This window comes from Haliaeetus leucocephalus, unplaced genomic scaffold, assembly GCF_000737465.1.
Source record: "Haliaeetus leucocephalus isolate CR32 unplaced genomic scaffold, Haliaeetus_leucocephalus-4.0 Scaffold556, whole genome shotgun sequence".
In the NCBI taxonomy this organism is placed as follows: Eukaryota; Metazoa; Chordata; class Aves; order Accipitriformes; family Accipitridae; genus Haliaeetus; species Haliaeetus leucocephalus.
The window spans coordinates 955,559-968,235 of NW_010972992.1; the positions used below are offsets into that span (position 1 = coordinate 955,559).

At 46.4% G+C, this 12,677-nt stretch overlaps 1 protein-coding gene across 4 annotated transcripts in view; it reads right to left on the minus strand.

The window, feature by feature from the left end:
• Positions 1-1,904: 1,904 nt before the first annotated feature.
• Positions 1,905-12,677, minus strand: part of PPIH (peptidylprolyl isomerase H (cyclophilin H)) — an 11,129-nt gene continuing 356 nt past the window's right edge. Inside the window, exons 2-10 of one of the 4 annotated variants that reach the window (XM_010577172.1) lie at positions 12,355-12,419; positions 11,681-11,704; positions 11,142-11,186; positions 10,823-10,865; positions 8,693-8,785; positions 7,051-7,138; positions 6,231-6,271; positions 4,861-4,949; positions 1,905-2,801 (exon numbers count right to left, since the gene is read on the minus strand). In XM_010577172.1, coding sequence (XP_010575474.1) covers positions 4,881-4,949; positions 6,231-6,271; positions 7,051-7,138; positions 8,693-8,785; positions 10,823-10,865; positions 11,142-11,186; positions 11,681-11,704; positions 12,355-12,419 — 468 coding nt within the window. In that variant the 3' untranslated portion in view covers positions 1,905-2,801; positions 4,861-4,880. The other 3 variants (XM_010577173.1, XR_774959.1, XM_010577171.1) reach the window with 3 other exon arrangements.

The following is a 12,677-nucleotide window of genomic DNA, read 5'->3' on the forward strand; positions in this document are numbered from 1 at the left end:
GGGGGGGGAGCTGCCCGAGCCCCTCGGCGCGGGGGAGGCACGGCTATGGCTCTGCTCCCCCCTGCCTCGCTCCCCACGGAGCTCCTTTGATGGCACCTGCCTGGGTAGTTAAGATAAATGCCTCCTAATTGAGCCGTTGGAGAGCCAGGTCGCAGCCCCGGGTCAGAGGTCTCCCGAAAGTCTTAATTAGCCTTTTCCTAAGCATCCTACCCTTCCCTTCCCCGGGGAGCGTCTCTGCCAGAGGGATGGGGAGAGGCTGTGGGGCAGCTCCCCTCACCCCGAGCCCTCCTCCCCACCCAGGCAGTCGGGAAAGCATCACTGCTGGGTTGGAGCCCTTCTCTAACGACCACCCTTCACCTCCTCTTTGCCTCCATCCCCATGATCTTCACCTTACAGCAGCTCAGAGAGATCTGGGATCTCTGCCGGATTCCCCAGAGGGAAGGTCCAGGGGAAACCCAGTGTTCTAGTCCACCAAGTTATTTTCCTTGGACACCTGAAAAATGTGGTTGTTGGCCTACAGATTCATAGCCCTGCCCTTGGCTATGTGATTCCTCCCACAGAAAAGGTCACCAGCAGCCACCAAGGAAGTCTCTGGGAGCTGACCCGTCACTCCACCACCTTTGTGACCAACGTGTATCCCCTTGGGATCCGCCCTTACAGCATCACCCACAAAATACTGTCAGTTCCCCCATCCTAGTGTGAAAAATAGAAGCCAGGGACCCAGTTTCCCACATCACACCATGGCCAGGTGAGGGGCTCAGAGGGGGCCAAGGTCAACCTACCACAACAACCAATGTGGGGTTACAGACCTAGGTCTTGTCAAGCTGTCTTGGTATCTTTTCCACGAGATCTCCAACTTGGCTAACAAAGGAGAGAGCTTTAAAACAATAATACAATCCTGCAAGGGATCTGCATCAGGATCGTGACCTTGAAACCAGAATGATATCAAAATGGGATGATACTCAGTAAGTCCATTGAAAAATACAGTCTTAAAATGTAATGGCAAATAGGGAATCCACCATGCAAGAGACCTTAGCGGGAGAAAATTGGGGAGAAAACTTCAAACCTCAGTGCTGAAGCCTGTGAGGATGTCAGGGCCATGCACCTACAGAAGAAAACATGGGCCACCCAACAGCTAACAATGTCTTTTGGGGGAGCAACACTGCAGGGCCCAGAGGCTAATCTGATCCTCAGATGAAACAAAAGGCAATCAGAAACACTGTCTCCAGTTGCAGCATCCACAGCTGGAGGAAGACGCTGGAGCTCAGAGAGACAAGACTTGCTACATACAACATAACTGAAAGGGGACTTCATCATGCAGGAATTAAACCCAAAAATGTGGTCTTTAAGAAAACTTTCAGCCTGCAGATTAAGGAACAGCAAGATACATAAGCTGGAACTCTGCGCATTTAGCATCAAAGAGAAACGTAACAGGTTATAGTTAGCCATTGGAACAACTTTCAAAGAGGCTGTAATGGATTTGCTGCTGTTAATTAATTTGGGGAAGCTCTGTGACCCCTGCTGTGCGGGAAGTCAGACTAGCTGATTGCACTGACATAAATACATCAGGCCAAGAAAGTGCTGCTGAGCCTGGACCCAGAAATAAGCTGGTTTCCCTGGTGAAAAAGTACGGTGAATTTGGGTACCCGCAGCCAGAATTGCAAACCTCAGCACTGCAGCTGGCAGGCAGAGCTCCCCCGAGCCGCCTGGAGCCAAGTTCCTGCCTAAACCCCGTAGGGAAGGGCCATCTGGACACGTTCCCTGAGCAGGACCAGCAGCCGAATTTCTTTTTGGTCACCTTTATCTCACAGCTGTCACCCAGCTCCAGTTTTCTCCTCCCTGTTGGGAATTTTCAACCCTCATCTCACAGGAGAAAGCCCTCTGCAAAGTCTTTTTTGGGGCTGGAGAGGAAAGGGACGGTGTCCTTTGTGTTGCTTTCATCACCTGACATTCTGGAGGTACAAGAAGATGAGATGCCTCAGGCTGGAGAGAAGTGAGCACGAGTGTCCTCAGCAGCTGTGCAATCCCAGGAATGGAGACCTGGAAATCCTGACAGCCAGAGCCTGCTTCAAGGACTTTAAACAGCCACGAGATAAAAAAGCACACCAAAGCACACCTGCAGGATCTGTCCTCCAGTACGTCAGTGCTTGGTATCTCGCACTGGTTAACACAAAAGCCAAGTGCACGGACTGCACCTCCCCGAGACAGCCCCACCCAATACACTCCTGCTGCCCAAGGAGTGATGGGACATATCTGGATGGGCTGAAACGCCTGCACGTGACAGAACAGACTTTGTCCCAACTCCTTTACATTTAATCTGCTGGATGAGAAAACTCACACTGTATGTAGCCCAGCCCCCACGAGGGGTGCTTTCTTGTCCCCCAGCAGGTAGGTGAGCTTGCAACCTGCTTCTGGGAGAAAAAAGTCAGTTTTTCCACCAACCTGCAGCCTCAGCTGCGCTCTTTGTAACCATGCAGGATAAGGAGCCCCCATTTCTCCTCCTACAGCATAATCATTCTCTGCTTCCTAGCCCAAAGTCCTGCTCCAACACCCTTGTAGCACTCTGGTAAACTCCTGTAACACCCATGGCACATAACAGCCTGATGACCTAGTGCCATTATGTGCCAGGGGAGGTTTTACAAACATTTCTTTACAACACAACTCACCTCAGAGCCCGGCAAACTCATGCCGATGGAAGTCTGTGCCATACCAATTTCTTGTGCTTCAGTAAGGCTGCACATAGAAAGGTTCTGGAGATTCCCAAGGTGACAGGAACCTCTCTGCCAGGCAGCTTTATTTACCTGCCAAGTAAAGGAGCTGGTGTAGCATGGCACTGCCATGCTCTGTCATGCTCCTTTCTCCCCTTCTTTCCCATTTTGCAAATGCCCCGCAGCAGTGCCCCTCAATACCATGTACAGCAAAGGTTCCCTGCTGAACCAGCTAGGGATAATACACATTGCTGGAGATGCTACAGCCCTTCTCACCTGAAGAAGAATCTGTTCCCAAGCATGTTAACTGATGTGCACTGCACACATATTTAACAACATTCTTTATTTACATTTCAAAATGTAAAAAAAAAAAAAAAAAAAAAAAAAAAGATGCCAATTATTAAATAATTTCAGGAGAACGTCAAGAGCGTAGATCTGGCCTGCAGAGAGGACTGGGGCAGTGGGGGAACTGGCTGGAGTTGGAACTGCATGGAGCCAGCACAGGCCTAAACACTGGTGAAGGAACACTGAAACAAAGAAGAAACAGGTCCAAAAAGCTGGACAGCCATTCCCAACTCATCCTACAACAGCAAGACTGTGCAGTGACACTGGGGGCCGCTACAGCGATTTTCAAGTGAGTACTACTTGCTGTATGCACTAGTTCATGTCAGCCCTGAGCTAGAGAACTCAGGAGTCGTCCTGGGTCTCCATACCAGGCATCTGTATCTAACTCTGAACTTAAAACCAACAGTGCCTGTTTCTCCTGGCTGATTTTAAAGGATCTTGACAAGTAAATGATTTAGCTGTCTGAAGTTGGGCAAGACAAATGCCGTTCTTGTCTACAGGCAGCTGAGAGGCAGCAGGGTGCAGAAAAGCAGTTCCTAAGACCTGGCTGGGAAGTAAGCAAAATGGCACCAGCCTTGTACCTAGAAGTGAAAAGTTTCCAGTCCCAAGTTGGATGTTGGCCAGAGATCATGTACTCCAAATTGAAATGATCAAGTCTGGGCCTGAGGACAACCCTAAGGGGACCCAACCCATCAGCACCTGTCTGCCCATCTGCAAGAAAGCCCATTAACAATGTTGTCCCCATCTTCAAAAGGCTATAAATGCCACCAGAAGTACCAGGGAAATGAAAGAATGATTACATTCCCTGTTGTCACTACCTCAAATAGGAGGAGCTCCCAAGAGTCTGAAGCACTGCAGATCTGAAACACTTTATTATGGAAGCAGGGACACATCTTCGTGGTTAATGCCAGATGTCTTTGGAAATCATTTAATGGGGAAGGTCAAAAATTGTGGGGGTTTGCTTTTGTCAGTGCCTGCCTGCTGAAATTTGAAAAATCAGCAACCAAAAGGCTAATACAGCAGATTTTTGACAAGCTGCAGCTTGACACATTGAAATCTAGACAGATTTGTTTAAATGCTTGTGTTTTTTATGGTGAAGTGGGCGGACAAATGGAAACAGAATACTGTACGTTAGCCTGAGCTCTGTCTCGAGCCTTTGGTTTAACCAAAATGAAGCCTGAATAATAGTAAATGCTGGAAACATCTCCCTTCAGATGAGGACAGTGGTATTTTTTCGAGTTAAGACTATGTAACGTTAATTCCTTGGCCCTTCAGTGGTGGCAGTCCTGCAGCTGTACCGTGCAAGGAGGTTCAAGTCCTCTCTTCCTCCTCTTTTCTTGATCCCTGCCTGCCCCACACACAGATACTCTGCTTTCTGTAGCAATAGGAGAGTTCCCCAACCTGCAGGTCAAAGTGAAGCCCCCCACCCCCAGACTGCCTGGGTAATATCAGCTGGATTCCTGCTGCAGTTCCCTTTCATCCGCTGGTTTCTAAAGCCGAGGCTTCAAGGCAGCCTAACCCCATCCAAGGCAGAGCTCCCACAACCCCATCTTCCCCCTGACTGCAGCTGCAAAATCTTATCCCTCTAGCACTGCCTTTGGTGTTTGTGTAGCTCAGACGGAAGTCAGTTCAGGGAGTTGAGCTGGCAAAAAACTAACGCTGTTAGAGAAGCATTTTCTGGTGTTTCACTGAGCTGAGTCAGCTCTCTGCAGACTCAAATGAAAGTAAAAATAAGTCAAGAAAAAAGCAAAAAACAGAGCAGCCCAGAGTTCAATTGCACTGGGTGCCTGTGAAGACTGGGACTTACCGCATTTCCATTTCATTGCTTTACATTTCCCCACACTGGGAGATCACAACTGGCAGCTTGGGTTTGTTATTTGGACCCGTAGGCACATTCTGGGGACAAACAAATACATAACGTTAAACCTTATAAAAGCACAACAAATCAAGTGAGTGACAGGTATTTGAAGACTGGTTAAGAGGTGTCTGTGCAACATCAGGAACAGGGAAATCTAGACACAGGTCTGAGCAGCATAGAAGCACCATCACGCATTTTGGCAGTGTTCAACTGGCTCTGTGTGCAGAGGTTTGGGATACAGACCACACCCTGATCCTTTGAATGGGAGGGAAAGAACAGAGGAAAAAACAGAGAGCTCCTCATGAGATACAGCAGGCATCATGTCACTTGAGGCTGCTCTGGCTTAAATTTTTAAAGTTCGTAATTACAGCTGCAACAAGCAAAGCAAACTTGTATTTGTACGGAGAGGGAATCTACACATGAGATAGCCACAAAGCAACCCTCATTCTGAATCTCTCATTCTGCTGGACTCACTGATCTTTCATGAGTCTCTTAATTTAGTTCCTTTAACTTGCCCCTTACTACAGTGATGCACAAAGCAGGCACACCACAACCCTTCCATCAGAGCTTCTGGTGAAGACAGCTAGCAACACATGGATTCTATCATGCTGTACAGTTCCTTGCACGTGACCTTCTCTCAATACCTAACAGTTGTCAGCTCTGTCTGCACCCCACTTTTTGGATTCTCTGATGGCAGAGGCCCTTGTGCACATTATCCCATGCGTATGCCATGAAGTTAAGTGTCGGCTGTCTTGAACTCACTGCTATTTGTTAAATCTACTCGTCACCTTGCCATGACACCCAGTCACAACATTGGTAGCAACCACTACCCTTGAGCATACTTATCTTCAGCTTCTGGAAGCCCATCAGAAGATTAGTTTAATTTTTCTTATTAAACATGCTGATCATGGATCAGCAGAACTGATGATTTAGCATCCACTGAATAATCCCAGGCAATGGCACAGAAGTGATCTGCTTTACACTCTTGTCTGAGTTGCTGATGGAACAGCTTTTCAATTCAGCTTCCTGAACAAATGCAAAGCATTGCAAATAAAGCCACAAGAACACAATCCCCACTCAAAGACTAACTAGCAACTGTGAGAGCATAGCATTTCTAAAGTCAATCTATATGACAGCCTTTGCCTCAACAGATTTCCTGCTATTTTATAACGATGACAACCCATAATACCAGTTATCAGCACTGGTATTGCCTAGTATCCTGTAAACAGACAGTGGGAGAGAACAGAACAACCCTTGTTAATCCTCTACATGACTTTCCAAAGTGGACATTCAGAGAGAAACAGGCAAATTCAACTTACTTCAATTTTTCTCATGACCAACAGCCCATCAACAATTTTACCTAGAATGAGAAAATTTATCCACGTCAATATGGCCGTTTTTTACCTTTGCTCCCCCACACTCATCACAGGTATGTGCATTTTTGTTCCTCCTGGAAAGTCTTGTGCAGTATATAGCTACTGGGCACTTCAGGGTTTGTTACCAATCTCTAAACTGATAAAGGAAACAATCCCTCTTAAAACATTTTCCACATTAAGTGCATTTTCCCATTGCAGGGGTGGCACATGTAGAAATCTAGGTGTCAAGACCTACCATCACCAGCTGTGCTAAAATACAGCATGAACAACCTCTCTATCAACACAACCTTTGTAATGATGCAAAAATGGCAATGAACAATATCAGTGTTACTTAAGAATTGGAGGAATTACTAAGTAGGACATCAGCTTCAAGGCTGGCATTGAAATCCTACAGCTCAAGTGGCAGTACATGAAAAGTTAGCAGATGTGGTTTCATAGAATTACTATCCAAAAACTCTGCTGAAAGCTCCATCCTTTTTAGTGGAAAAGAAAGGTATCCCTTCACTCATCTGTCACTTCTGCCTGGCACAAAGATTTATGTAGTAGCACAATACACCGAGCAAGGAACTGATCTAAAGCTAACGTGCAAAAAAAAAAATGTTTCATTTCAACAGTGATCCATCTCAGTGTCTGGCTGCACAGATACCTCCACTGGCACAAGCGAGGGGGGAAGAACAAGCAGTTCATGGCTGTTTATTCTAGCAGCTGCACCACAGGGAGTGTCTGTGAGCTGGTATGCCAGGCCTCTGCTGCAGGTACTCACCAAACACAACGTGTTTTCCATCCAACCAGTCACATTTGGAGCATGTAATGAAAAACTGACAGCCGTTGGTACTTGGACCACTGTTTGCCTGGGGGTTGAGAATGGCAAAGTACAAAAAGCGTACAATTTAAGACTTCCCAAAACTGAAGGCACACACATCTCACATAGGAAAGAGTTGTTGCTCTAGACCTAGCTTAGCTTATTTTTAGCTTATTGCTACACAAACCAAAGGAAGCAAGATATACATCTGCAGGAGAGTACCCTGTGCTGGGATGTGGTATGCCACCAAGTCTGATCATGCCAGCGTGTGCAAGAGCCAGGTCACCAACTTTTTATTATGCTTCTATGAAGGCACATTCAGCACAAGACTGTGCTGAAATCTGGGCTCTAGTGCATGCTCCTGAAAAAACGCTGAACTTTTTGGTGATGAGTACTTACTGGCTGCAGTATTGTCCTGGGGAAAACTGAAAGCCAGGAACCAGGGCAGAAAAAAGCACAGCCGATTTCTGCTATTTGGAAGGTTTCCTCAGAGTAAGTTAGGGGAGAGTGTCTGTTCCAATGATCAGGATGAGAGAGGCAACAATCATAGTGGCACAGGGCTCACAGGAGCAGTGTGATGCTGATGTGAAATCTAATTCACACCTCAGCACAACACCCAGGGCATTTGCGCTCTGCTAAGAAAACAGCTCTGCAACACTTAAGTCCATTTCAATTTTTCAAAGCTCTATTGACAACTGGGAGATACTAAAGCATGTGTCTCTGCTGACAGGTGAACTGGGCAAGTTTCACAGCTGTAGGACTGCACAGGACACAGTCACATTGGATTTTTACTTATTGCTAGCCAGCTTTGGAAGGATCCAGCTGGGATGGATCATGGTTTGGCCCAGCAGAGCAACTCCAGAGCCATGCCACTTTAACACAAGGCTAGCAATACCAGCATGGATCCCTTCTCTCACACCAGGGTACACTGGTTGCTTAGCTGTGTCATGACACCTCTTTTTGGGCCGTGTTTTGAACTGGATGAATAACTAATCCAAATGGTGAATGCCCTAAGCAAGTGGTTTTAAGAGCAGGGCAGCTGAAAGAGCTGGGGAAGAAGCAGCTGTGGATAGAACACTGAAGCACTGGCTCTACTTGATTTCTATTGCAAAACTCAGTGTATTGTTCCTACCAGACAACATGCAATGGTTGCAGTTTTTCCTACAATGTTGAACAGGAAGCATATGTTATAAAAGATACCATGGTAACACTGCTATGGCTTTGAAACTCCCAAATCTCTTTGTTTCATCCTTGCTGAGGTCAGTGTTTGATAACAGTATCAGGGAAGAAGAAAACACCACCACTTGCCAGCGTATGAAAGCTGTAAGAATCAAGCTATTCTGAAAGCTGACCAAACAAAGCCTGCCCCAGCACTCCAACAGGTAAAAAAGAAAGGATGCTACAGGATCAGGACTTTTATGTTACTCAACACATTAACCCATGAAAAGTCTTCTGACTAGTAATTACAAGGCAGGTCTTTCAGACCTTGTATCCAATGGTGGAGATTTATGTTGTCCGGCAAGTAACTTATACACTTTGGAAAAGGGCACAGAGAAAGTACGAGAAGATTTTTAGTCTTATAATGTCATTATTTTATACTCACCATAGAGAGCAGCCCAGGAGCAGAGTGTTTCAGCTTGAAGTTTTCATCTGCAAAAGGACCCCTATATATACTGGCTACTCCAGTGCCGTCTCCCTGTGGGAGAGAGGTGCCCAGTCAGCCACAGCATTTGTTCTGTAGCAATTCAATTTAAAAATTAATTTTAAAATCCCCAAGCAAAAGGACAGGATTAAACTCAGCCCAAAATGGATGCTGTACTGCCATTTATATACACCAGCAGTGAACACATTCCATGTTTCATTTCTGAAGAGGAACAGTGACTGGTTTCTAACTACACATTAAACTGTTTGCTATCCATATGTTGGCAGAAACCCACGGAGGTGGTAAGGCTTAAGTCCAAGCCTCCCAGAGTGAGGTGGAGGCTATAGATTGCTTGGTACAGACCCACCTGGACTTGGCAGGGAAAAGGGAGGGGACGTAGAAGTATGGGCTGGTGTGACAAGGAAAGAAGAAGTGGTTGTGTGGAAAAAAGTCGGCTGATGGTATGCTTACTTATTTCACCTTATTTTCTGTGACTTTACTGGAAACAGGGAAGTGATCTCTCTGTTCAGCTGGAAGAGTTTCTAAAATACAGAGTTTCTAATTTTTGCTGTACTTTCTACTAAGTCAAGACATCTCATACTTAACTACAAGCCTGAGCACTCAGATCTCAAGACACTTATAAATTCAAGCAGCATAGCCTGGAATAGCTGCAGATTGCACGTTTTGACTGCTCACAAGTTTATAACTTTGCAGAAGCCTGACGCGTAGTTCACATAAGACACATTAACTTGTGAGACTGCTGGAAGGCCACCCTGCCCTTTGGTCCAGCATTGCAGAGACACTCCTGTGTGATGCCAAAAGGACCGAGCAGGGACCTTTCAGTAGAATGGCCTTAAAGATGCTGCAGTGGGGAACCCTTCAGGGAAAGCTGTAGAAGCAATGCAAACTGGTATCTCTGGCACGGTCAGTTAAATTCACTATTCTGACAGTAATTTTTTCCCTTTCTGTGTTGATTTTCCCTTTCTTTGTTGCTTCAGCCCCATTTCTTCTGCCTTGCTGCAACCTGTCTCCCTTCGTTGCCTTTCTACTTAACACATATGTTCTTTATTAGGCCAAACTTAACAGGAAAATAAGATGTCAGTAATATACCATGTGCAGGTCCACATCTGTTGCTCTGCTTGCCTAGCCCTTGCTTCTTTTCCTCCTATTCTCTGTGGTTCACTTAAACTGTTGGCTCTGAGACAGGAACATACACGCTATCTTAGTGGCCGGTGTGACCATTCTTGCTCCTCAAGTGGCTTTGTAATAAGTGTCATTTATAAATTACAAATACTGGTGTAATCTGTAATGCTTGTTGAGCTTCAGTAGAAGTAATAAAGCCCAGTGGAACATTTGAGCAGCATCACAATTAGCAACTACCTAAAAGTCTGGCGTGACTGAGCCACCCTGCTGTGTGGTCAGTTCTCTCAGTGACTTTCATACAACCAAGTTTTATAAGTTTGGTATTAAAAAAGCTTTATCACCCCCCTCATATTTTCAAACACTTCCAGAAATGAGATAATTCTACTGGGTCCTAGGACAGTGAAGAGACCCTGTGGTCCTCCAGCCTTCCCCATACACTCAGCTTATCCCCAAGTCAGAGCATGACCACCACTGCAGACACAAAGTCTTTTCTACTTTGAGACAACTCAATAACAAAAAGTTAGTTTTGATTTAAACTCTCTCTTGCAGTAGATACTTGGTTCTGTACTTAGGGTTTCTCTCCACAAAGCTAATAGAAATTCGCAGGGTTTCCTGTTTGGGGGAACAGGAGAAGGGGAAAGGACAAAAGTGTAAAAAAAAAAAAAAAAAAAAAAATCTTTGCAAGTTTAAAAAGCCTCTAGCTGTACTGCCATGGTTTTTTTAGACAGGAAATATTTTGGGAAGGAGCAGTTATGTTCACCCAAGACTCCAGATTTGTTTTCAAGTACATTACAGTCTGTTGCAGTAAGATGGCAGCAATGCTATGAGGAAACCTCCAGTTACTACTGGGTACATCAAAAGAGATCCCACAAATCAGCACGGGCCCTTGGAAACAGTTGCATAATATACCATGCAGAAAAAATACAAAAAGAATAGAGAAGTACATACGTTTACAAAGTCACCTCCTTGGATCATGAAATCCTTTATTACCCTAAAGAAGTAAAACAACTCTTAGTTCTCTGTAGACAAATGCCTCAAGAAGCTTAATCTGTGTGATCTCTGACCTGGCACAACAGGAATGGGGGATCCCTCCCAGTGACCCCAACATACACATCTGAGCACCCCCAAATCCCCCAAAGCTAAAGAAGGATGACATTAGCCACGATCTACAAATGCCTCCCAGACCTAAAATGCCTAGAGGCAGGCCTCAAAACCACATCTAGCTCAGACTGCTACTTAAGTGCCTAAACAAAAGCAGATGAATTACCTGTGGAATGTGCTTCCTTTATAACCTATAGGGACACCATCTTTCCTGCAAGGAAATAAAAAGGAAAGTCATTGCAACTTACTGGATATCCCAACACAAAACCCTCCCAGGAATTCAGAGTCTCAAAGCATTGCCCTATACGTTAGTAACTGCCTTGATATACAATCGAGTGCTGCAGCGTGGCTCTCAGCTGGTGCTATCAAGAGGCAAAGGGAAACCACAAGTGGGCTCTGCACATTAAATGACATGGTACCCTACAACAGCCATACTATCAGCTTTACAGGATCCCACTGCAATTTGTATCATGAGCAGGTGGACTTTTTAGAACAACCTCAGCATGAACAAAGTCATGCCCAAAAGAGAAAGTCTGCCATCTCTGTGACTGGCTGAGCCCGTCACAATTTCATCACAGCAGATTTCTGTAACTCTTTCATTTTGTACTGGTATAGTAAGAAAAACTTCCAAGTGAGCCTTCTTCCTACTCACCCAGCCCTGTTTGTCTGAGTAGGCTGCTTAAAAGGATGCTATAACCCGCTTACCTGAATTCACCTGTACAAAACTGCCTGGAAAACAAAAAAGAAAGCAGAGTGTGAGGCAGATCTGAACTCTGAGGACACAGAGGGCTGCATTCAGCAAACAGGCACTGACTGTTGTGCAGGACCCTCCTTACTGCATCGGGAGTATCCCCAGTGAAATGGGAACAGGCAGTAACTCCTCCCCACTTCCATTTCAAAACAGACTTCTGCGCTTTCTGTAGTCGAGGAGGTCAGATATCTAACACCAAGGTTGTAAGAGATGGTGAATGTGGGCCAGGCAACGTATTTCAAAGAACAAGGTATATCCATCTCTCCCGTGGAAGCAGGATGTCCAAGCGGTACATCCTTCAGTCAGTGGCAAGAGAACTGTGTGGCGAGGAGAACTCTACCATGACATTGAGGTACTGCCTTTTGTAAGTGCACTGAGTGTATCAGAAGCTCCACAGAGGGAGCAGAGAGGGACCGGAGTCTTTCACCTTCCAGCCAGATAGGCTGCCCCAGGGGATCAGGATGCTGCACGGTCACATCTCTCTGGGAACAGCGAGAGGAGCAAAGCAGGTGCAGAGCCTTGCTGGGGGGCAGGTGGTAGCCACCCTGCCACCAGAGACGCTCCTGCACCAAATAACCTTCGCAGCCCAGGTCCAGGCTGAGCTGCAGGAACGCCGGCTGCTCCTTACCTGAAGTTCTCTGCCGTTTTGGGTACAACGTCGGCAAACAGCTCAATCTTCATGCGGCCGACCTCCTGGGGAGACGGTGGCCAGATGAGCCTCCACACACACACCAGCCTCCCCACCTCCGCGCCCGTGGAACTCCCACAAATTCAACCTCCTGCTGCACCCCCCCCATCCCTGCAAGCCCTCTCCTGATGCACCTCTACACGCCTCCCCGCAGAGCTCCCACAAGCCATTCCCGATGCCCCCCCATAACCCTACAGCCCCCCGATGCTCCCCTGCAACTCCCTCCCGCTGCACCCCTCCAGGCTCTTTCAGTTACACCCCTG